Raw genomic sequence first — 22097 nt, 5'->3', positions numbered from 1 at the left:
AATCAATCATGTTGTCAATAAACTCCAAGGGGAATCTGGTATCTGCTTGTCTGAGGACAGGAGTAATGAGGGGCCAAATTATTTGTTCCAACCTACTGGATGCAGGGTCGTTGTATAGGGGAGAAAGGTTATGATAATTCTAGGGGCCCAGTGCCCAGTGGGGCCCAAAAAAACCCCAGTAGTCTAATCTTTGTATGATTTATTCTGCATAAGACCCTGACTAATACTCATAGTAATGCTGCATTAGCATCAAAACAAAGTAGGCTAAATAAAAAATGATAATAGGCCTACATACGTAGTCTAAGAAAAAAAAACTGGAAAAGTTAGGTGCCCACTTTAGTATTCTTTAAGGGCCCCCAGAATTCCTAGCAACGGCCCTGAGTCTGGATGCAGTGTGTGGTAGGCTATTACAGGCTATTATTAAGCGCGCGGTTTGGGCTTTTTGAAGCTTTCTGTCCCGCCTCGGCCGCCGTAGACGGAGCAGCACACAGCCCGCCCCCGACTCAAATGTTTGGAAGTGAATTAAGGAAGTCTGCGTAAAGACAGAGGGGGAAGGAGCCTTTAAAGTCACCTGTCAAAGACATGCCCTCAGGTTTCTGCTTGTGGTGAGTTCACGGTCCCTCGCTGCCAACGGGAATATGGCTGTGCTGCGTTCCCTGTCCTCGCTGTTGTGGTGCCTCGCTGTGACAGCTCATGTGACTGGAGCCGGGGGCAGGTCCTGGCAGCGGACGACACTGACCGAGCATGGGGACCGGGTCTGCGAGTCCCAGGAGGACAACACGGTGTCGCTGAAATCCAGGAAAGGCAGCGGTCCGGTGGTCTCTACCGGACCCGAGCCGGGAGACGTCGCGCCCGCGTTCAGAGTCCCGACCCTGGACGGGGACTTCTCCTACCAGCCCGGAGCTGCTGGGGGACCCGTGCTCATCCATGCCTTCACCAACAAGTCCGGGTTCCTGGAGTGTCTGTGGAGCTCGGAGTCGTCCCTGAGCAGCCTGGTGCAGGACCTGCCGGACAGCAGCCAGGTCCTGTTCCTGTCCCTGGACGACTCCGCGGTCACTGATGCTCTGTGGATGAGGGAGCAGCTGCAGCGGGCCGCCATGCGCAGGTGACCGGTGGGGGGTGGGGGGGTGGGGGGGCTGCAACACAGACCAGTATAGGCCTATTCACCCTAACATAAAAGTTAAACAACATACAACAACACACCTGCTGCAGTTCCATCTCTGGGGACCACAGGGGAAACCAGAACCAACCAGGAAGTATTCAGATCCGTTATCACTGTAGTTCTCAGTAAATGCAGCAGACCAGGCTGACAAAAGATGAAACTGTTTCAAAATCCTACAATAGCTACAAATCCGTTATGTGCTGTCAAAGAATCCAGAGTGAAACAGCTTTATACATATACTATGGTAGGCTTCTGTTTCAGAAGATCATAAGAGAGTTATTCATCCCTCAGTGGGGAAAGTGACATGGATCAGCACTGGTGCAGTTAAATCAAAAGTATTAAACTATATAAAAAAATCTTTAAGAAAAGAACAAAATAAGGCAAACAAAGACAATATGGTACACAAGACGGTGCAGTCTCAAAACTTATAGGCCTATTTGTAATATAATTACAATTTTTTTTTGTTAGGCTACATTTTTGCATAATTTATCTTATAGCCTAGTATATAACATTTTGTCTTAATTTTTTTTATCTTCTTCATATGCTCTATTCTTGGAGCAACTGTAACATGTGTTGATGAGGTCGATAAAATATCTTGGGAATGAATGGGACTTAAATAGGAAAAGTATTCATGAATTTCATACAGTAGGTTAAATAGAATAGTTCGGCAGGTAGGCCTAATATTTCACAGCAATATGCACACCGTGGGAGGATATATAATGATGTTTTGTTTTTTCAGGTTAAATATTTATCTCTCTTTTGTAACTAGTAAATTAAATTCCCATTAAATAAATAAAAAAAGGCAAATGAACTTGAAATGGAAAAACTCAGTTCCTCATATCTGTGCTAAAGCATTTGAATGAAAGTGTTGGGTGTTTTCCACCACTGGGGTGTAACAGCTCATCAGGTGGAAACCGACTCTAGTTAAGAGGTAAATTCATCACAGTTGAAATCTCTGCTCTTAACAGAGATTAAAAAATAATAACGGTAACACACGTCTGTTCAGCCTTTATTGTCTCACATTGAAAATTTAGCTCACAGACTCAAATGGACAAATCACAACAGGCTCATCATTAAAGACCAATGAGTGTTCAAATGGTAACAACAACAACAACAACATTGATCTAGGTAAGATACAGCCATAAAACAAATTAAACCAGATCAAACTAGCAACATAAAACATGAAAAGGGGAAACAGTCTCACAAACACATAAACCAAAGCCAAAAAGAGGAAGCACAGTTACAACCTGAAACTAACTAAAAGAGATGTTGTTCTTGGGTAGTGACTTGTACCTAAATATTAATCCCTGAGTTTCAGAGTCTTTTTCTAATTATGTTTGAAGTGAATTTAGCCTGAGATGTCTGACATAAAGGGCAAGCTGTTGTTAACCTCGGTCCAGTGATTCTCAGTCACCCACAGCATGCCCTGCTTTTAATCTAAAACAGTTCCAACTAATCTCATGTGTAGTTATTTCAGTGTGAGTGTTTGATCGTCAACATGAATTGTGAACGAACTGCTTCTTCACATTTTCACTCATGTCCTCCCTGCTCCTCCCTGCTCCTCTCTGCAGTAAGAAGGAGGTCCTGTCCAGGCTTCACTTCTCTCCAGTGCCGGTCTTCGCTCTGGGGAACTGGATCCCCAACGTGCTCTACTACTGGAGCTGCATGGGACACAACTGCGGCCTCTCCCAGGTTGCGTTCACCTCCGAGGGTAAGAGGACGAGGCTGTTGTCTGACCCGTCCAATAGAGATGAAGGTGGCTCAGTGTTTCCTCCAGGATTTTTTTAAAGAGTGGCGGCGAGGGTGGTCTGATCGACGGGGGGGGGGGGGGGGCAGAAATGCACAGAAATTAGTCCACAGTACAGCAGCTTTATAAACAACAAGCTGTAAATCAGTTTGTTTTTTGTAACATAGCTACACTCCTATACAGGTGCAAAAGATAATACTGTAGCTACTGTCCATTAAACAATTAGGGAGGAAAACGACACACAGGCCTCGTCACCATCACAGTCCTGCTCAGTCACAGTTTCACTCACAGTTTTAGTTTTTCCTGGTTGGTTGCTGCTGTTGTTGTGCGTGACGTAAAGCTGTCGATATGAGCGGAGTTTTTTATTTTTTTTAAATTGCCGGCAGCCCGGACACACTGCCAGCGGAAGCGGAGCTGATGGCATCAGCTTCTCTCTCCGCTGGTCAAACATCGACCCGTCTGTAGGCTACTCAGTTTTCCACAGACACACACAGGTCTGTCTCTAGCACTGTATGTATGGATGTGTGTCTTGTGTGCAGACGCAACTGACAAATATTTATAGACGGACAAGCAAACTTAATCATAATTAATTATTTTATTTTGAAAATTGACCGGATTCTCTCGCCTTTTCTGTGCCCGACTTCCTGTCTGGTACGCGCTCGTTCTATCCAGCTTGACGGCGCTCGTATTTTTTTCATTCAGCGCACTCAGCTGTTGTTTCAAGCCGCTACTCTTGTAGCCTATTGTTACATGATCAGCGACTAGTCGACGTCAAGCTCAAAACGTCATCGTGGAGCAGGGGTTGCACAGTAGTAGTAGACTAGTCTGTGCAATCCCTAGTGGAAAACCCTGCTTTACATTGTTTTAAAGCAGAAGTAAGTGATATATTTGTGTTAATATAAGTCTTAAATTGTTATATCTTCCGACAGCAATCACTTACATAGAGTGTTTGGTCTGAAACACGGGTCTGTCAGTCACTCTGCTCTGCTCTGAGTCGAGGAGAAAACATTTATCGTATCCTACAGTTTTTATCCAATGAGGAGAGAGAACGGCATGCAGGGCTGTGTGTGCAGCCAAGGGACACCGTGAATGTGGCGAAGTAGGGACGAGGACTGTTATGGTGCGTTCAAGGAAACTCGTATTTTTCCGACCGTGAAGTGGTACCAGTTCGATCTGGTACGAGTTCACGGGTCGGAAGTTACGAGTGGCCGTTATAGTGACTTTCACCGGTAAAACAGGTCGGAAAAACACGAGTGGGTTGTCTGAAACGCTACAAAGTCGTAAGTTGTGACTTGAAGCTGTAATTTACGATTTCAAAAGCCTGCCTGGAACGCAGCATTAGCGAAAACGACCGGATCGCTTACTTCTGCTTTAACATTAAAATAAAATAAAAAAATAAAGAAAAATCATCATTCTGAAGGTGTGGCGGCTTTTATTTTGCCGTGGCGGTGCGCCACGATCAATTACATGTAGCGGAAACCCTGTTGGCTGCATGGATACGGCTTCTAAATAGGAAGACATCAAGAACATCGGTGTTATCAAAAAGCCGGGTGGTATTTTTGTGCAGGATGGTCTGAAGATGAGGTCATGGCAAATTTGGTGTCAATTGAGCAAAAATTCTGAGACTTACAAGTAAGGTTTAATAAGTTCTACTGTTTTTGAAAAAAAGGTTTCTAAATTATTGGGGGAACATTTTGGTGAAAGTTGCAAAGTTGTTAGGAATCCCCCCCATGTCCTTGCATTTGAGCAAATCTGGCATGGGACTGGACCTTTGTGCAAAGTTTGGTGATTTTTCAAGTTTGGGAAGTAGGATTTCCAAGGAAGAAGAGGAAGAAGAAGAATACTGGCGAAAACAATAGGTTCCTGGCAGCCTGGCCCCTAAAAATGCAGAAGGAGAGAGTGGGTGTGGTTTCTGTGCAAGTTTGGGCATCGTATCAGGTTCTAGGAGGCACAGATTTTTGCGATTTCCAATATGAAATCTGCATTGGATGCATTTTTATGACTTTATCACATCACGACTGTGGCAAAGCAGCTATTGTCTTTTCTTCCAGAAGCTTTTCCCTGCCCACATCGACTAAAAGCATCTACAAAGAACTTTTATTTTGTGTTGATTTTGGCGACCCCTGTAGACAAAAGCAGTAGTGTCTGAAGACTGCTTTTCCCATGAGCTCTAGCGCATACTGTCGCTAGTGTCGTCTGTTGCATATCCAGTTTAAAGTTCTTTATAGCGGCTTTAATGACAAAATGTCACTTTCTATTACTGAAGAGCTCCTGCATGCACAAAGAAACTGTACATTCACAACACATTTCTTATCTCTTTCTCAAAGTTGCACTATTATTAGGGTCCGGGCAGCACAGCTGCCAGGACACTATTGTATTCCTAGGAATTCTTCTTCTTCTTCTTCTTCTTCTTCTTCTTCTTCTTCTTCTTCTTCTTCTTCTTCTTCTTCTTCTTCTTCTTCTTCTTCTTCTTCTTCTTCTTCTTCTTCTTCTTCTTCTTCTTCTTCTTCTTCTTCCAAGGAAGTCATACTTCCCATGGGTGAAAACTCACCAAACTTCACAGAAACATCCAACCCCATGCCAGATTCACTCAACTCCAAGGGCACAATAAGCGTTTAAATTTAAAAACTTTAAAAATTCCTACCAAACCAACGGTAGATGCTACAGTGTTGAAACTTCACCACAATGTAGCCTCAATACTGCTGAAACTTTTGTCCACTTAAACTTATTACAAATTATGAAGTCCATCACTCTGTTTTTTTCAATAACTGTAAAACTTTTAAAATGTATCTCCTCCCACAATTTTTGCTCAATTGTCACCAAACTTGCTACAGAGCATCTCCAGACTGTCCTCCACAAAACTTGTTTCTCGGATTTTTGATTAAGCAAAAATTGAGCCTACAGTGCATGAAAACATTTGACTGTAAACACTACTGTAAACATATACCATCAAATTCTTGATAAATACATTTTCAATCTTCCTGAAAAAAAATGAGAATATTCTGGAGTCATGGTTGATGAAGTTTAGCAAATATCAGAATTTTATCTCAAAAACTGAATTTTCTAGAACATTTTGAATTCTGCTCTCATGGAAACAACTGCAGTCAATGTGAGAGTGGAATTTATAAACATCATATTTTCTCTTATGAAGCAAAACACTTATCATTAAAAACAAATCACCAACATTTCCATGCTGTCAAGATGCAATTTATGTATTATCAGATTTTTGTTTAGATGACTGAATTTCTGAAATTTTGACCATTTCATCACAACAGCTGCCCGGGCACTGGCTCACCTGAGTGGATAAATGGCTGCCCGGGCACTGACTCACCTGAGTGGATAAATGAAGCTACACAGCAGGTCTCACTAACAGCCAATTAGCTCAGCGAGTTAAGAGCTGGTTCTTGGTGTCAGAGATTGTGAGTTCGAGACCCAGCAAGGGAGATGATGACGATGATGATCCAAATAGCTTGGACTGGACCATGTGCGAAGGCTCCTAACATCTTAGACTCATAGTAGATGTTTGACAAATACATATCATTATTTTACCTCAAAAACTGATTTTTCTTTTTACTGTGGTTTCAAATCTGCCTACACGACAGTGAATGGCTTACTCAATTTGTGAAGCCACTGTTGAATGCCACTTGTCAAGTAGCTCAGTGCGATAGACAACAGTCTTTGGTTCCCGAGTCTGTGGGTTCAATCCTCAACTGATGCAAATTGAATAAGGTCAACTGTCCTGTCTTCCTATTCTCCTGTTTGTTGCTCAGAATTGCCTAAATTTGCCCAAAAGTAGCCCGGACCCGACCCATCGCTGCGCAGCAGCTATAATTATATCTTGTTTCACACAGGGTGGAACATGCCTGTCATCGTCAAGAGACTAGACGCCAGGTACGACTGGCTCATGGCACGCTGGGGTCAGGGGTCCAATCTGGTTGATGCAGGGAACGGGTGCGATCCTTCCCCGTCTGTGGCAGGAGCTGTGGCCTGGGTCTCGGAGGGCAGCTGCTCCTTCTTCACTAAGGTCTGTCGCCTCCTCCTCCAGCTCATGCAGTGTGATGGTGATGATGAAGATGAACAGATAAAGGAATGATGATTTCAGGTTCACTCCCTGTCCACACTTCTTATTCTTGTGAATGTGATCTCAGTTGCACCTTGAGGGTGTTTCTTCTGATTTGGAACAAAAATTCACATGAATTAAAGGATTAAGGCATTCGATTTTAGTGGTCAAAAGTGAAAGGCCACTGTGACTGTATAAAACTCATTTTTTGGCTTCAACTCAAGAATTTAAATCTCTAAATCCTCTGATTGGAGCTGGAATCAGTGAATTTCGTCACTTTCTTCAAGAAAATATTCCAGATCACCTAATTATTAATGAGCTGAGTGGGCCAGCATTTTCAGTTTCTCTAGACCTAACTTTTTCGAAGTGACATTAAATATTTTTATATCTTGATGGAAAAACCCGTAAAATGATATTAGAACTCTACACAGACCCAGGATGTTCAGATTATTTTGAGGTTTGTAAAATAATTCAGTTTGATTATGGTGGGTCACAGTGTTCAATAGCAGGGAAGGTTTTCTTTAGCTAAAGTATTATAGAGGCCTAAATGATTCATTTTCTTTGCTCATGTGCATGAATGAAAATGTGGAATCTGTGAACAGTTGTATAAATGTCACACCAAAGTCACATGTTACAGGATGGAGGGTAATCCAGTTAAAACAAGTGGATCCACAGACATGTAGTGAAGAAGTCACAGAAGGGAACTGTTGAATAATATTTATCATATTTTCTGATGCTGATTTGACGACGCAGCATTTAAGCACAAAAAATCCATTAGTTGTTACTATTTTCTACAACTGATTAATTGTTTGTCTTGTTCATGCAACAGAAATGCTGAATATTATTTGGTTTCAGATTTTCAGCTTTTCTCTGTTTCATCATTGTAAAACATCATGTTTTACAATGGAAGCATTGTGATAACTTTTCTTAATTATATATATTTTATGTTATGTTATTTCAATGATTTAATCCATAAAGGAAATAATGTAAGATTGTTAAGTTGTAGTTCTGATGCCTTTTGTTCTTTGTAGCTCACCCACACACAGTGTTGTCGTCTCCATGTCTTCCTGTGAACATCACCGTGCTGCCTTTGATTTCATGTGAATTCATCAGCATCGGCTGCTCTCCATCCTTCCAGGTGCGGTCCATGGCCAAATCCAACGCCACCGGTGTCCTTGTCTACGCTCTCCCCGGTAACCCGATCCAGGACATGAACTGCGTTGGGGATGAATGTTATTCGCAGCTGGGCATCCCAGCTGCCATGGTGCACCTGGAGCCGTCGGTTGCTCAGGCGCTACAGTAAGACCGGCCCAACTGTCGCTGTTGCTCAACTTCCTCAACATAGATTAACTGTTCTTTTTAAAAGGTTACAGTAGTGGTTCTCTGAAGCCTGACTCTGTCCAAGATAAAACTCTTCTAAATAATTTCCCACATGTCTTCAGAAGAGGAAATGAAATTAGAAAGCTCTTGATAAGAGATTTTTTTTTTAAACTATGTAATTGTTTAATGTAAATGTGTAAATGTAAATGTGTGTTATTAAATGATGGTATAATAATTGCATTTGTTTCGTAGGTTTGGACAGAAGGTGAATGTGTCCTTCCAGAGGACTCCTTCCCCAAACTTCTTCATCAGTATTGACCCACAGGGGGCGCTGGCTGAGATGGGCTGGTTCCTCTACCCCTCCTTCAAGTTTGTCAACTGGCAGGCGCAGTGGTGAGAGACTCCACTGTAACCAGCAGCCTGCTTCTATCAAAAATAAACACCATCAGCTTTATTATTACTGTTTTTTTTATCATTATACATTGTGGTTTTAATGAGTTGTGTTAAATTAGATTGTATAGGTATAGGCTATTTCAGTGTGGATGTTTATGCTCCAACATTTAAATTATACCAAGATGTTAATGAGGAGAAAATGCTACTCATTTAATAAGAAAATGTATTTTTTATTCATGTATCAGTTCGGTTTGAAATATATATATTGGTTCATGGTGGTTTGTGCAAAGAAAACGTTAAATGATCAACAGCATCTCTTGCTCTTTCTCTTACATTTCACTTAAACCAAGTAGTCATAATGTTTTTTTATCTTTAACCTTGTGGTCCTTGTCTCCAGGTTTGATTTCTATGCAGATCTGCAGGTCAAACTTAAAAGTCCTGCTAAGGTGGTTCCCGTCTTTGACAAAGTCCAGATGCAGGGTGAGAAAGGAGCAGTGGCTACAGTCGACCTGCCTTCAGGTAACTACAACTACTACTATCTCAATGAAATTTAAATCAAACGCAACTGGACTTGGTTATTTGTCTAGGAAGACGTTTCACCTCTCATCCAAGAGGCTTCATCAGTTCATGTACGCATCTGACCAGACTAGGACCGGTCCTTGAGATAACTATGAGCTGGACAAATGAGAATATTCACAGGCTTACAACTACTACTGAACTGTACTGCTGTGTCTGTTTGAATGTCAGTATTTAGTGCCACAGGGCTGACGCTCCCAGGCTGCCCATTGACTCCAACACAAAGACAAACAGAGGGGACCCCTGTTTTTATCTTACACAAGTTTCCAAAATATTTACCCAAAAAACACCAAAAACATATCAATGTGTTTGGGGAGTCCTCTGGATGCTGGCGGTCTGCTTCTTATTCTGATAGGAGCTACCGTTTTGTCAGAATAAGCCCAAATGTGAGACCAGTGATGAAGCAGAAAATCCCCCTCTTTCTCAACATTTCTGCCTTCTATCGTCATGGCAATCCCCTAAAATTACCATGGCAACCTTTGAGGCTCAGGCCAGAGCCACAGCTGAGCCCAATTCATTAATCAGGGACTCCTCTGATATCTCTGCAGTTAATCTACTATGAGCCCTATCTCCCATACATTTCTATCAAACACAACCACACCCCCACCTTGATGTGATACAGTTACACACAGACAGGTTGACAGACAGACACACATGGGGTGCACTACTCAATGCATCAGTGCTTATAGAAAGATGATCATGTGTCTGCCTGATTAGCTCTGTCTTGACCTTAAGGTTGTTGGTCTGATTCCCATGTTGACAGGGATGACAGACACATTTCAATCAATTCACACGCCAGACATGACATTTCTCATGCTAAGAAGTGATAAAACTCGTCACACATTAATTAGTAATCTATGAATGGATGATACGAAGGCAGATTGCTATGTTTAGTCCATCCATACAGCTGGCTTGAATTAGCGACCTATCAGCCAATCGGGAAATAATATTTCTTGTTGCCGGGTAAAGTCGACTGTAGATTTCCACAGTGCTGCGAGCACACACTCTGATTGCTCTGACAAGCGTGCACAGGTTGCAGACAGTGACGGACTGACCATAGGGCGATATGGACAAATGCCACAATATATATAGTATAATATACTGGTAGTATAATAATACTAATATATATATATATATATATATATACACACTATACATACAGTATACTGTAGTCGTGTAGAATTTATATCTCCCACCCCCCCAAAAAAACTCTCACTCCAAGCTGAATTCAGAACTTGAGAGTCCTGATTAACAGCCACATTGTTCCATAAGTGACAACTATTTATTCAAGGGTGGGGTTTTCATATAAGCCCTTTTGGGTTTCATACCCCCTCCCCTTCGCACATCCTCAATCATAATAAATATTCATACTATTTTAAATGATATGTTCATGCAAAATAAATAAAACAAGAAAAAAAAGTGAGATTGTTCTGGTAGCTGTTAAATGGAAAGTTTATTGTAGCTTTTCCAGCTCTCCCTGTTCTGAAAACCATCATTATCTGAGAGTGACCGTGTGAAGGTTTTACTACAGCAGCAGCTGAGTAGAAGCCATTTAAAGCCCTCTAATGACACTAACATCTGTAGGTTATGTCTGTCCACAGGCTTTTTGGACTTCGACATGTTGGAGCTGGACGCGTCCCTATCATGTCCCGGCAAGAGGGACTTGTCCTGCGCCGAGTGGGATCACACAGTGCAGCTGTTTGTGTGCTGCGATCGCCTCAGTCCATACTGCAACATGGAGCTGGGCCGGTGGATCACGGCCTTCCGCAGGTAAGATGCTGACGTTAAACACCATGAAAGATATAATGATTATAATAATGAGAAGTCACGCTGAATAATCCACAGATTTGAATAAATACGTGGGTTTTGGTGTTTGGGTCTGGTTTCTATTCTGTAAATTAAATATTCAAAATGATTTTAAAATATTTAATAAAATTCTGAGGCTTTCTAATACAATAAAAGGAGTGTGGCACTCAACAAATGTTTAAGGAATAATTCAACATTTTGCCAGGAAGTCACTGTGACTGACCAATCACATCACCCCTTTCAGCACACCAAGTTGACATCTTAACATTTTTTTTCTTCATTTTGTTCTTCTAATTATGAATGAATGATATAAAACTTGCTAATTACTGAGCTTTGGAGGCACTGGTAGGTCAGTTCTTGGACTTCTGTTCCTCCTTGTTTTCAGTGTTTATGCTAAGCTAACAGCGTCCTGGTTGTAGCTTTGTATTTACTGTACAGCACAAATCTGAAAGTGATACCAATATTTGTATTTCACTCTTGCAAACACTGTAATTCAGTTGTTATTGTTCTTGTTAAAGGGATAGTTCAACATTTTGGCAAATTGGCCCATTGCCATAATCGCTATAGTTACAGCAGTAGGTTCGTTACCTTTAATTGACGGTGCAAGCTGTTTTTAGAACGGCAGAGCAGAGCCGCGAGCTGCTCAGAGCTACGCTACGGAGGCTCATGGGATTTCTTGGTTTCCCTCATCAAACTCATCAAATACACAATCCAACAACTCCACAACGCTCTGGTGGACAAGTTGTGACCTGCACATTCACCACACTATGAGATAATAACGGAACGTTACCAGACAGAGTTGTTTTAGAGGGAAATTCATGCAAAACCACTGATGCGCGTTGCCTTCAGGGGCAGTTCTTCAGCAAGCAGTCTCTGGATTTACCTCGAAAACAACTACGTCTTGTAACGTTCCATTATTATCTCATAGCGTGGTGAATGTGCAGGTCATAACTTGTCCACCAGAGCATTTTGGAGTTGTTGGATTGTGTATTTGATGAGTTTGATGAGGGAAACCAAGAAATCCCATGAGCCTCTACAGCCTTGCTCTGAGCAGCTTGTGGCTGTGCTCCGTTCTAAAAATAGCTTGCACCGACAATTAAAGGTAACAAACCTACTGCTATGACTATAGCGATTATGGCAATGGGCCAATTTGCCAAAATGTTGAACTATCCCTTTAATATGGTGATGCTTATTGATTTGAGCTGTACCACCCAGTCCTTATTCCAGTGGCTGTTAAAAACAGCCTGAATAACTAATGTCTTTCTCATACATGACTTGCTCCTTGCTCTATCTTGTTTCTTGAGATGATAAATATGATCTAGTTGTGTGTGTTACTTTGCAGAGGCATTGGGCGCTGGTTCACAGACGTGACGCCCCTCATCCCGCTGCTGGACGGCAACAAATGCACCTTCACCATGAAGACGGTGCCGTGGGCGATGCCGTGGATCGTCTCCCTCAACTTGAGGTTCAGCACCAGCAACCAGACAGGTAAAATAACTCAGTCAAACCTGTCTGATGTAAATGTCCATAAATCTGAAATCACAGGAAAACAGCAGCAGTCCTTATAACTGCAGAACTGAACTGAGAATCCTCATGTTTCTAAGTTTTGTCCTCAGTATCAGAGTAATTCACTGATGGCTGTCTCTACATCGGATACACAACAAACAGGGACTGCTAAAAGCTAATTTGGTATTCTTTTATTGGAACCAATTTGCTTAAGTGTGTACAGATGTGAGCTAAAAAAAAACGCTGTATCCCACTGTTGTCTAACAAACTCCATGGCAACAGTACACTTGTTTGCATCCTCCCAAATTCCCCAAAGTTTCTAATTTTACCAACATTTGGATATAGATAATGTTGCAGGAAATTGCAGACAACTGTTTCTTTCTTTTATCGCTCAAATACCTTCATTATTTTTTATTGACTTAACAAAACCACAGAAATGCTGTGGTCCAAAACCACAACCAAAGATGGGAGATATTCACCCTGAAACCTTCACCCGGCCACAGACCTAAGAGTGTACAGTTCATACAGCACAGCAGGTTATGGTGAATTACATCCATTAAACACATAACATAAGCTTTTATCCATGTGTGTCAGAGTCAACACATGACAGTGGTGTCACAGGATTTAATGGTGAGATGAGCCAAAGCCTGTTTGAGGCAACCTGACAGTGAGCAGCAACCAGCTGACGCCCCCTCTGTGATAAAGGAGAACAACTACTTAAATAACGTCTCAGGACATTTTCCGTCCATTTCCTCTCAGTGGAGGTTTTTTTTTCTGAAAAGCAGAGAGCTGGAATCTGTCGGCAGGAAGGAACAGTCTGCCTGTAAATAGTTACTGGCACAGACCAGCACCAGGGATGACATGACAATCACAGCAAAAACAAAGATTTTATCTTGCGGAAAGATTTTTGACTCAACTACAGTTCAGTGTGACCGTGACGCACAGGATGATCAGGGGATAATCAGGAGCCTGTCTGACACGATTAGAGCCGGATATGAGTTTTAGTTTTTCTTGAGACTCATATCATGTGCTTTTAGATTGTATTAAGTGATAGTTCGGCTCATTTTATTTGGAAGTTTGGCTGTGTGGATGTTTTTTTTGTTTTGTTTTGTTTTGATATGCCAAATAATGAACAGTTGTTATTTTCACTGTCCACACACTAATAACCACCAGATAATATCTATTGTGAAATTAAATTAAAAATGTTTATAACATGATACATTTAAATTGATAATGTTCTATAAATGTATTTGTCATGTACAACTGAGTGTGATGATTTAAATGGACCTAAAAGCTATTTTATGATAGATATAAAGAATAGTTAAAGTAAATACATTTTCAAACCAAAAATATTTTTCTTTTTCTTGTTTCTCACAGATCTCATTTTATTAGCTTAGCAAGCTGTTAAAGGGGAACTATGCAAGTCTGGTCTCTTTTCCTCTGTTTTGCTAACCCTCCTCTCCGCCATGTTCATTCATTCATAACCTTTATTTAAACTCGGAGATATATTGAGGAGCAACCTCATTTACAATATATGTGCATTTGTTTGCAATGAATCCAGCAAGAAATCAATCCATGGAGCGGTGGATAACGTTATTTATCACATACGATGTGTATATTTGTGTAGTCTTATCGGTCATAAACAAGAGATTATGGGATCGGGGATCATTTTTCTTTAATGTGCCATTCAATTTTAATCTAAGCAATAATATTGACCAAAGATTGAAAACATTAGCTTTTAATTTTGATCTAATGATAACTATGTTATATTCTTTATTGTCCATGATATATAAAAAAAAATTGGTTTGGATCACAATAATCCATGGTGCTTGAACCCAGTGGTAGTCAGTCAGTTACTGTCAAAATGAAAGTAATTCATGATAAAAAAAAATGACTCAAATGAATTAACTCTCACATATTCTGCCAGTTTTCCTCTTGATTAATTAATAAATTAACCGTTAGAGCTCTGCCGTCATGTTTGGTCACTTGAAATTTAATTACAATTTGTCTAGGAGTTAAAGCACAGTTTTATTTTGTTAAGTTTCAAACATTTTCAGTTGCTACTAAGCTCTGGGTTTCACAGGTAACCTTGTGGAGGAGCCCCGCCCCTTCAGAGTGATGTCACTGTACAGCGGGGGGACCTTCGACAAAAATTACAACAAGAACTACCAGCCAATCAAATTCCCTGTCCCGGCTTCTACTAAAAAGGTGAGGTATCGATGACACCGATTGTTTTCACCATGGCGACCGTCCCGTCTGTGGAGCGTCTCAGCAGCTGTGTGTGTGTGTGTGTTTCCAGGTGGAGCTGGTCGCCATCATCACCGGCCACGGCAGCGACGAGTACGGCTGCGGAGAGTTCTGCGTCACGTCCCACCACTTTCTGGTCAATGCCGTGTTCAACAACACCCGCGTATTCGATACTGCAGGTTAGAAATGGGCCTTTTTTTTTCTAGCAGCTGCTCTGGAGCTTTCCATCACATCACGTGATTTTACTCAGTAGAGGCAGTTCACCAGTCAAGGAGATGCACATGTTTAAATGTCATGTTTTCTGTACACTTTTAGGACTTTTCATCCAAAATTTAAATTGGTAATGAAAAAAAAAAATTCAAATTTACATTGGCGATTTTTTTTAACCACTAGGAGGCAGCAGAAACTTCATCTTTATAAACATCTCTGTTCAACTGGTGAATATTTTTCCTCTGCAAGAGTGAAACAAAACAGTGAAGTTGTGGTAAAGACTGAAATAATTCCCTGCAGGCTTCTGTAGTTTGTTACTTTGCCATTTCATACACTGTCGTTTATAAAAAATATTGATTAATGCTGCTTTAATGAGCTCAGAAATTAAGATTGTTTTGTTTTGCTGCTTATTCCAGGGTCAAAAATCAACAGTTCTGCTTTAATACATTTAAGCAAAATACATTTCTATTGTTATTCTTATTGATCAATAACCTTATAGTAGATACATGTTTGTATAGAAGTTAGATACCCTTAAATGTTCATGGTTCACATAATGTTAAAAAAAAGTTTAATTTTGTTCCCATTGTGTTTTCAATGAATAAATTGATGAATCTATTAATCTATTAAAGTGGAAATGGTGAAAAATACATTTCATAAATGTATTGTTTTGCCCAGTCAGCAAAACTCAAAGATGATCACTCACACATAACGCTTTTTAAGATTTTAAAAATATCCTCACATTTGTGAAGTTGAAATGTTGCTTGTTAATTGACTGACATGTTCAGTTATCAGTTAATTTTCTGTTAATCAGCTGATAGATGAATCGGCCTGAGGACTGAGGAGGTAATCACTGTCACTGAGTTTCATATGTTTCTGTTTTTTGCCTCAGGAACGGCTCTGGGCTGCGCCATGCGGGTGAAAGAGGGAGCGGTACCAAACGAACACGGCACCTGGCTGTACGGCCGAGGAGGCTGGTGCGACGGACTCCAGGTCGACCCCTGGAGGATGGACATCACCAAGCAGGTGGGTGGCAGGGGAAGCTGGTGGAGACCAAAACCAGAGCTACGAGCAGAGGCTTTATTAACCCTATGTTCATCGGGAGGACAGAAATACGATCTGTGATGCTGGATATGTACATTTGCAACTGTTTTCTGTCCTGCCATATCTTTCTAATTGGGAAGTCAGTAACCGTGGTAACAGCCCAGTGAGGCTGAAATGCAGGTAAAGGGAAATTGTCGGAATGACATAAGCTTGCACCTAGGCCATATACAATAAGGCCATATAACCCTTCCCGTTCCACGTATTATTGTTTTTTGTACTGTAACTACTTTATACCGCACACTGTCTATCCATCCATCCATCCATCCATCCATCCATCCATCCATCCATCCATCCATCCATCCATCATCCATCCATCCATCCATCCATCCATCCATCCATCCATCCATCCATCCATCATCCACCCACTCCCAGCTGTCATAAGGACAGAGTGGTTTCACCTTCGATACGTCTCCAGTCTATCACAAGGCTCACACTGCACATATTTTTTATTAATGGGGTTTTTTTTTTTTACATAGGTATTGTAACATTTTTGTTGTAAAATCTTTCTGTCTATATTTAAGCTATTGGATCTGCAGCACATATCTTTTTTTTTTTGTGGTCTTTTTCTCTTAAGTTTGTTCATTAAAATCCAAACCGCACTCCACAGATATTAAAAGTCTACTCGGTGGTCAACCTGAAATATAAATAATAATAGATAAGATCAAAAATGTATTGAATGGTGCTGCTAATCATCGTTAACATAGAGAAAACGTATAACACATATAGAAACGTGTTGCCTCAAAAGTAGGAAATGAATCCAGTAAGATAAAACCAGTTAATAGCCCGAACCCTCCTTTACATTGATGTACTGTGGTAATGAATTTCTCCTCAGTGCAACTGAACCACCAGATGCATTTTTGAGACTTAGTTATTGTTAGAGGCTTTTACATTTATCCACATCGAGGAAACATGAGATTATTTTCAGATATGAAATCTAATGAGATCTCTCACACACACACACACACACACACTGTACAGTATTCAGGGTAACTGAGGACAAGTGTAAGCCCCAGTGCGTCTCTGTTCCTCCAGTGGATTTACAAGAACCTCACACAGAAGTTGAGGTCAGACTGAAGTGAAGCATTTGAGTGAAGTAAGCCCATTAGAATTAAGGAGCGCTTAATTATTCTGAAGTGAGTTATTGACCATAAAGGCTCCTGATGTAAACTCCTGATCCTCCTCATGTTCTCTGCAGTCATGTGCAGCACTTTTCTTATTCTCATATTCAGATTCCTATGTGGACTGAGCTGTGACTCAATTACATGTTTCTTTTTCCCTCTTTTGATTGACAGGATAATAATAAGCAGCAACAGTTTTGATAGTAATTTAAGTCATTTTAAGGATTTTCCATTAATCATTAGTTTAATGTGATAATAGATTGAATTTATTAGGGGTTTTGATGATCTGCCACATCATCAACATGGGCTATAAAATGGAAAATGATTAACAGCATAGTTGATAATGAAAACAGCCAGTTGCAGCTCTGCCTCTGAATGTTAATATAACTTAAAGCCCCTACAAGGAACTTTTAATTGCATGTGCAAAAGTCTCTCATTTCTGCTGATGTCTCTGTGTGACCTACAACAGCCAGTGAGCCCATCAGTGTGAGGAGAAGCTGTTTCTAAATAGTAAAACCAGGAGGCAGTGGTCAGGTCGGACCATGGACGAAACAATTGGGCAATAGGGCACCTGCGTCAAGACCGTCCCCGTAAAATATGTATTTAGGATGATAATTAATAACCCGGGGCACAGTCGGGACAAAGTTTGTTTGTTTTTTCACTGAAAATGCACTTACACTGTCACTACACAAATGGTGCGCAACTTCTTGCAGCCAGAGACTCCTGCAGACTACTGCGTTGTGCCACAGCTGCAGCCACGGAGTCAGAAGCTCCTCCGCACCGGAGACAGCCGAGGCAACTCGCTCTCAAACACCCAGCGGGTGAAAGCGAGGCGGCTGGTTCATGCTCCAGGCAGCCCAGTCTCTCTGCTTCTCTCACCCACAGAGCACCGTCCTGGGCTATAACGTCAGCCTGCTCCACTGTCCTGCTAGAGGCTGTTCTAAAGTATTTTAAATGAATTTAGTAATTATTCATTTAATTTAGTTCAATACAGGACAGTGTACAATACCATTGATCAATTGTAAAGGAATGAAAAGATGGTTGTTGTACCAGATTTAGCTTCAACAGCTAATTTCCATCTGTAGTAAAGCAAGGCACTACAGCTGCACCAGCTCCCAGAATCCCTCTCTCTACATAATGAAGACATCCCTGCCCCGGGTTTTATAAACAAACTCTATTCTGAGCTCTTGTTTTGCATTAATATTTTGCCTGTTATTTCTAGATGACACTCACTTACTCCCTGTATGTCCTGTTTTCTTTGTAAAATGAATGTTATTTATGGACTTTTTGTCTAAATCTGGTTTCAAAACCCAGTTTTGTTTTATTTTTAAGTCGTCAGAGTGAGGGACGGTTTGAACACATGCTGGTCTCAAAGTTTCGGGGACTTGGTTGGCTTTTCCTTTCCAGAATATGAACATAATTTCATTTGTTTTGATCAGGTTCATTAAGTTCATTAACACAGTGTTCCTCTCCCTCTTTCAGTTGGACCTGAGTGGATCAGATTCCAACACCATCGTCTACTTCGGTTTGTTTGACAGGCAGGATCCGAACCCGTCTCGGCAGCCTGGAACCATCATCATGTCGTCTTTTCTCGTCTTCTACAAGTGACGGCGCTCTGTGAAACTCAAACTTCCTGAACGTTGATCTACATGTATTAACGTGACACTGAATGTACAATCAAGTGAGAGATTAAAATTCTATTTTCCTACTGTCATCACTCTCGCTCCTGTTTCATTTGCGTAGACAGGAGGCGACTGCACTCCCCTATCACCACCGGCCATTTGCATTCTTCTCAAGAAGAAACCTCGCAGCCACTCCATCAGCTTTTTATGCCACTGAAGATGCATTGTCCTGAGAGCCGCCTCTCCTCACTAATTATATGTAATCATCTCCAACTTGAAACTTTGAGGTGAAGGAAGTGTTTCTCGGTGCGTCATCATCCTCTTGTTCTTCTGGTGCTCATTCTTCCCAACTTCAGTTATCACAACCCGGTCTCATCCGCCTCCACAGAAATTCTTTCCATTTGGCACAAACCTTGGCTTGGCCTGGAGGATGAACTGATTAGATCTTAGCAATCATAGGTCAAAGGTCAGAGTGACTGTGAACACAATATCTTACAAAGTCGTCAACGGAATCCCTTCACACTTGGCACAAATATCAACGTTTATGTTTAATATGATACAAACAGGAATGTGATCTGAGTGGCGGAGGCGTACGACCATGAGGCTGGTAATTGTAGTTTATTTATTTGACAGTGTGGAGCTAATTTGGTGAAATGAGGATGTGGAAAATGATGTGGTTTAAACACAACTACGGCAGCAGCTGCTTCCTCTGCTGATGTGTTCGAAAAAGCCTGTTAACGTTCTGCTGTCGGGCGCAAGGCCAAATCTAATATTTCTCCTACATTACATTCATTTAGCAAACACTAATCTCCAAGTGTCTCCCAATAAGCTCATTTAACCTGAAGTGTGTGTGATTAAAAAGTGTATTTATTTGTTTTTGAATGACATTACACACTATTTAAAAAAACACACATAAAAAAAGACATTGAGTAAAAAAATACATCATTGAATTATACAAAAGGATTATCTTACGGAGTAGAAATGTTAGTGGTTAAAATGTTTTATTTTACAGAACTGCTCAACGGTTTGTAAGTAACATCACAGACATAATGTTTCTGCATTAGCTCCACTGGGTTCACACATGTACATGAACTCCTCTGACCAACAGAAAAAGAAAAAAACAGATTTATAATACTCAACAGTTTAAGACCTAAAGCTCTGTCTGAAGGCTAGTTTAGCTGTAATGATGCTCACTGTGTCCCTATTCTCTTCAAAGTAGCTACAAGAAAAAAACACTAAGGCAGTGAAGTTGACGTGAACTCGGTGGCACAAAAAGTCACACGTGAAGTCAGAGCAGGGAGTTTGAGCGCTTTACGGACGTGGCCGTGCGCGTCAGGCCTTGACGCAGGTTTCTCTGCAGCTCTTCTCTGTCTCAAACTGGTTGCCGTTTCCCAGACAACCTCCGAACCAGAACTGAGCGCAGGAGTTGGCCGTGGCGTCGTAGTACCACTTCACTATGTAGTCGCGACACGGTCCTGGGTCCAGGACCTGGCTGCACCGCTCCGCTGGAGACGAGACAAAAAACAAAGTGTCTGAAGTGAGTTTAAAATTTATATTCAAATATTTTATCTGCTGTGTTTGAAGAAAAGTTTGAAGTTTTGTTTTTTTGTTTTTTTTGTAAAATTAAATAATCATCCTGTAATAAAAAGATGTTTAAGAGTTTAAATCATATGGGCTGAAGGTTTTATCTACTTATCCAATTTACATTCCTGTACATTTTTCTTTTAGGATTTTAAAGGAATAATTCAACATTTCAGGAAGTACATTGGTTCTTACATGTATGAGGGAAAGCGCTTTAAAGTTGTGGCCAGAGCCAGGCCAGCTGTTTCCAGTCTCTGTGCTACAGGTACATCTCAATAAATTAGAATATCATGGAAAAGTCAATTTCTAGTAGTTCAAGTCAAATAGCCCTAACCTAACCATGCTATAGATACATATAGATGGACATCCTTTTCAGAGGGTCAACATTTCCATATTAAAAATGCTTTTTTTTATTGGTCTTTTGTAATATTTCAGGAGAAACCCTTCTTCAGCGTGTATCAGGCAAACCACTGCATACATAACACACACAGGTGTGTAATGTCGTGTGGCAATAAATACTTTAAATTGGAGTGCAGACCTGTACTTTTTGTACATTTGACTTTTGTTTTGAGGATTCAGCACCCATTTATACTTTTGGAGGGTTGAGCGCATCGTTTTTGGATTTCCCAATATTCAAATTGTTTGAGATACTGATTTTTAGGTCTTCATTAAATGTAAATCATAATCATTACAATTAAAATAAATTAAATAAATAAAAACATGAAATGTTTCATTCTATGTGTAATTGATCTATATAAGGTATACGTTTCACTTTTTGAATTGAATTACTAACATAAATAAACTTTTCCATTATATTCTATTGCAAAGCTATTTTGCTGAGAGATGAGACTGGTGTCAATCTTCTGTCTTGACTTCATTGTCTCAACCTTTTCACATCAGACTGTGGGTGGGGAATAAGGTAAGAAACAGTGTGTAGAGGACCGTATAGGTTTGACTGGACCATAATGGCAGGGCCAGCCCCATAACTGCAAATGTCTCTGACTGACTGACTGATCATAGTTCCAGTATTGATCAGCAATAAACCATGTGACGGGGTTGGAATTCCCCACTGGTTTTTGCTCTTTCAAAATGAATTGACGCAAATAATTTCAATTTAATTTAATTTATTTGTATTTTTGGCAACACAGAGAACTGAAATGTGGCGGCCTCTCATCGAGGTCAGCTCGGTTTGCTGGGCTCACCTCTCTGAGTGTGTAGCTAAACCTGTGCATTGTAACATAAAGCATGAAGTGGGATGTTTGAATAACAAACAGAACAATCTCATGAGCTCAGAGAAGAGGACTTGTTTAACATTCACCTGACATGTCCGTGTCAGAGGGCAGCAGCGGCGGGGTCGGTGGAGATGGCGCTGGCGTCCTCTCCACAGTCGGGGTCTTCAGGGTGGGACCGGCCGGCCCGACGGCTCCGGTCATCACCATGTGGACCGAGGGCTTCTTCACCTCAAACTGAGGCAGGAACTCCGTCACGGGTCTGAAGGGCTCCCAGTCAAAGAACGGGAATCTCTGAGCTTCCGTGGCCGTCCTGTCGTCAGGCTTGGGTCTGGGTGCAGGGATGGGGTCTTTGCTGTGGTGGGGGGCTGGAGGGCCGGGCTGCACCAGAGGAGAGAGATTTTGGACCTTTAATTATC

General features: G+C 41.1%; 2 protein-coding genes across 2 annotated transcripts in view; one reads left to right on the top strand and one right to left on the bottom strand.

The window, feature by feature from the left end:
• Window positions 1–489: 489 nt before the first annotated feature.
• On the top strand, window positions 490–18960 carry ngly2 (N-glycanase 2). The gene is made up of 12 exons (XM_085803532.1): window positions 490–1105; window positions 2734–2873; window positions 6761–6933; window positions 8108–8268; window positions 8542–8682; window positions 9080–9201; window positions 10860–11028; window positions 12407–12552; window positions 14654–14778; window positions 14870–14996; window positions 15917–16050; window positions 18729–18960. The coding sequence occupies exons 1-12, from the start codon at window positions 639–641 to the stop codon at window positions 18852–18854; spliced, it is 2031 nt and encodes a 676-aa protein (XP_085659658.1). The 5' UTR covers window positions 490–638; the 3' UTR covers window positions 18855–18960.
• A 757-nt stretch (window positions 18961–19717) lies between these two features.
• Window positions 19718–22097, bottom strand: part of col28a1b (collagen, type XXVIII, alpha 1b) — a 39329-nt gene continuing 36949 nt past the window's right edge. The window contains exons 34-35 of the mRNA XM_085803531.1: window positions 21768–22059; window positions 19718–20373 (exon numbers count right to left, since the gene is read on the bottom strand). Coding sequence (XP_085659657.1) covers window positions 20201–20373; window positions 21768–22059 — 465 coding nt within the window. The 3' untranslated portion in view covers window positions 19718–20200. The remainder of the gene's footprint in view (window positions 20374–21767; window positions 22060–22097) is intronic.

Source organism: Trachurus japonicus, chromosome 16, assembly GCF_045865225.1.
Source record: "Trachurus japonicus isolate A0001 chromosome 16, Traja_1.0".
In the NCBI taxonomy this organism is placed as follows: Eukaryota; Metazoa; Chordata; class Actinopteri; order Carangiformes; family Carangidae; genus Trachurus; species Trachurus japonicus.
This window is presented reverse-complemented; position numbering and strand designations above follow the sequence as displayed.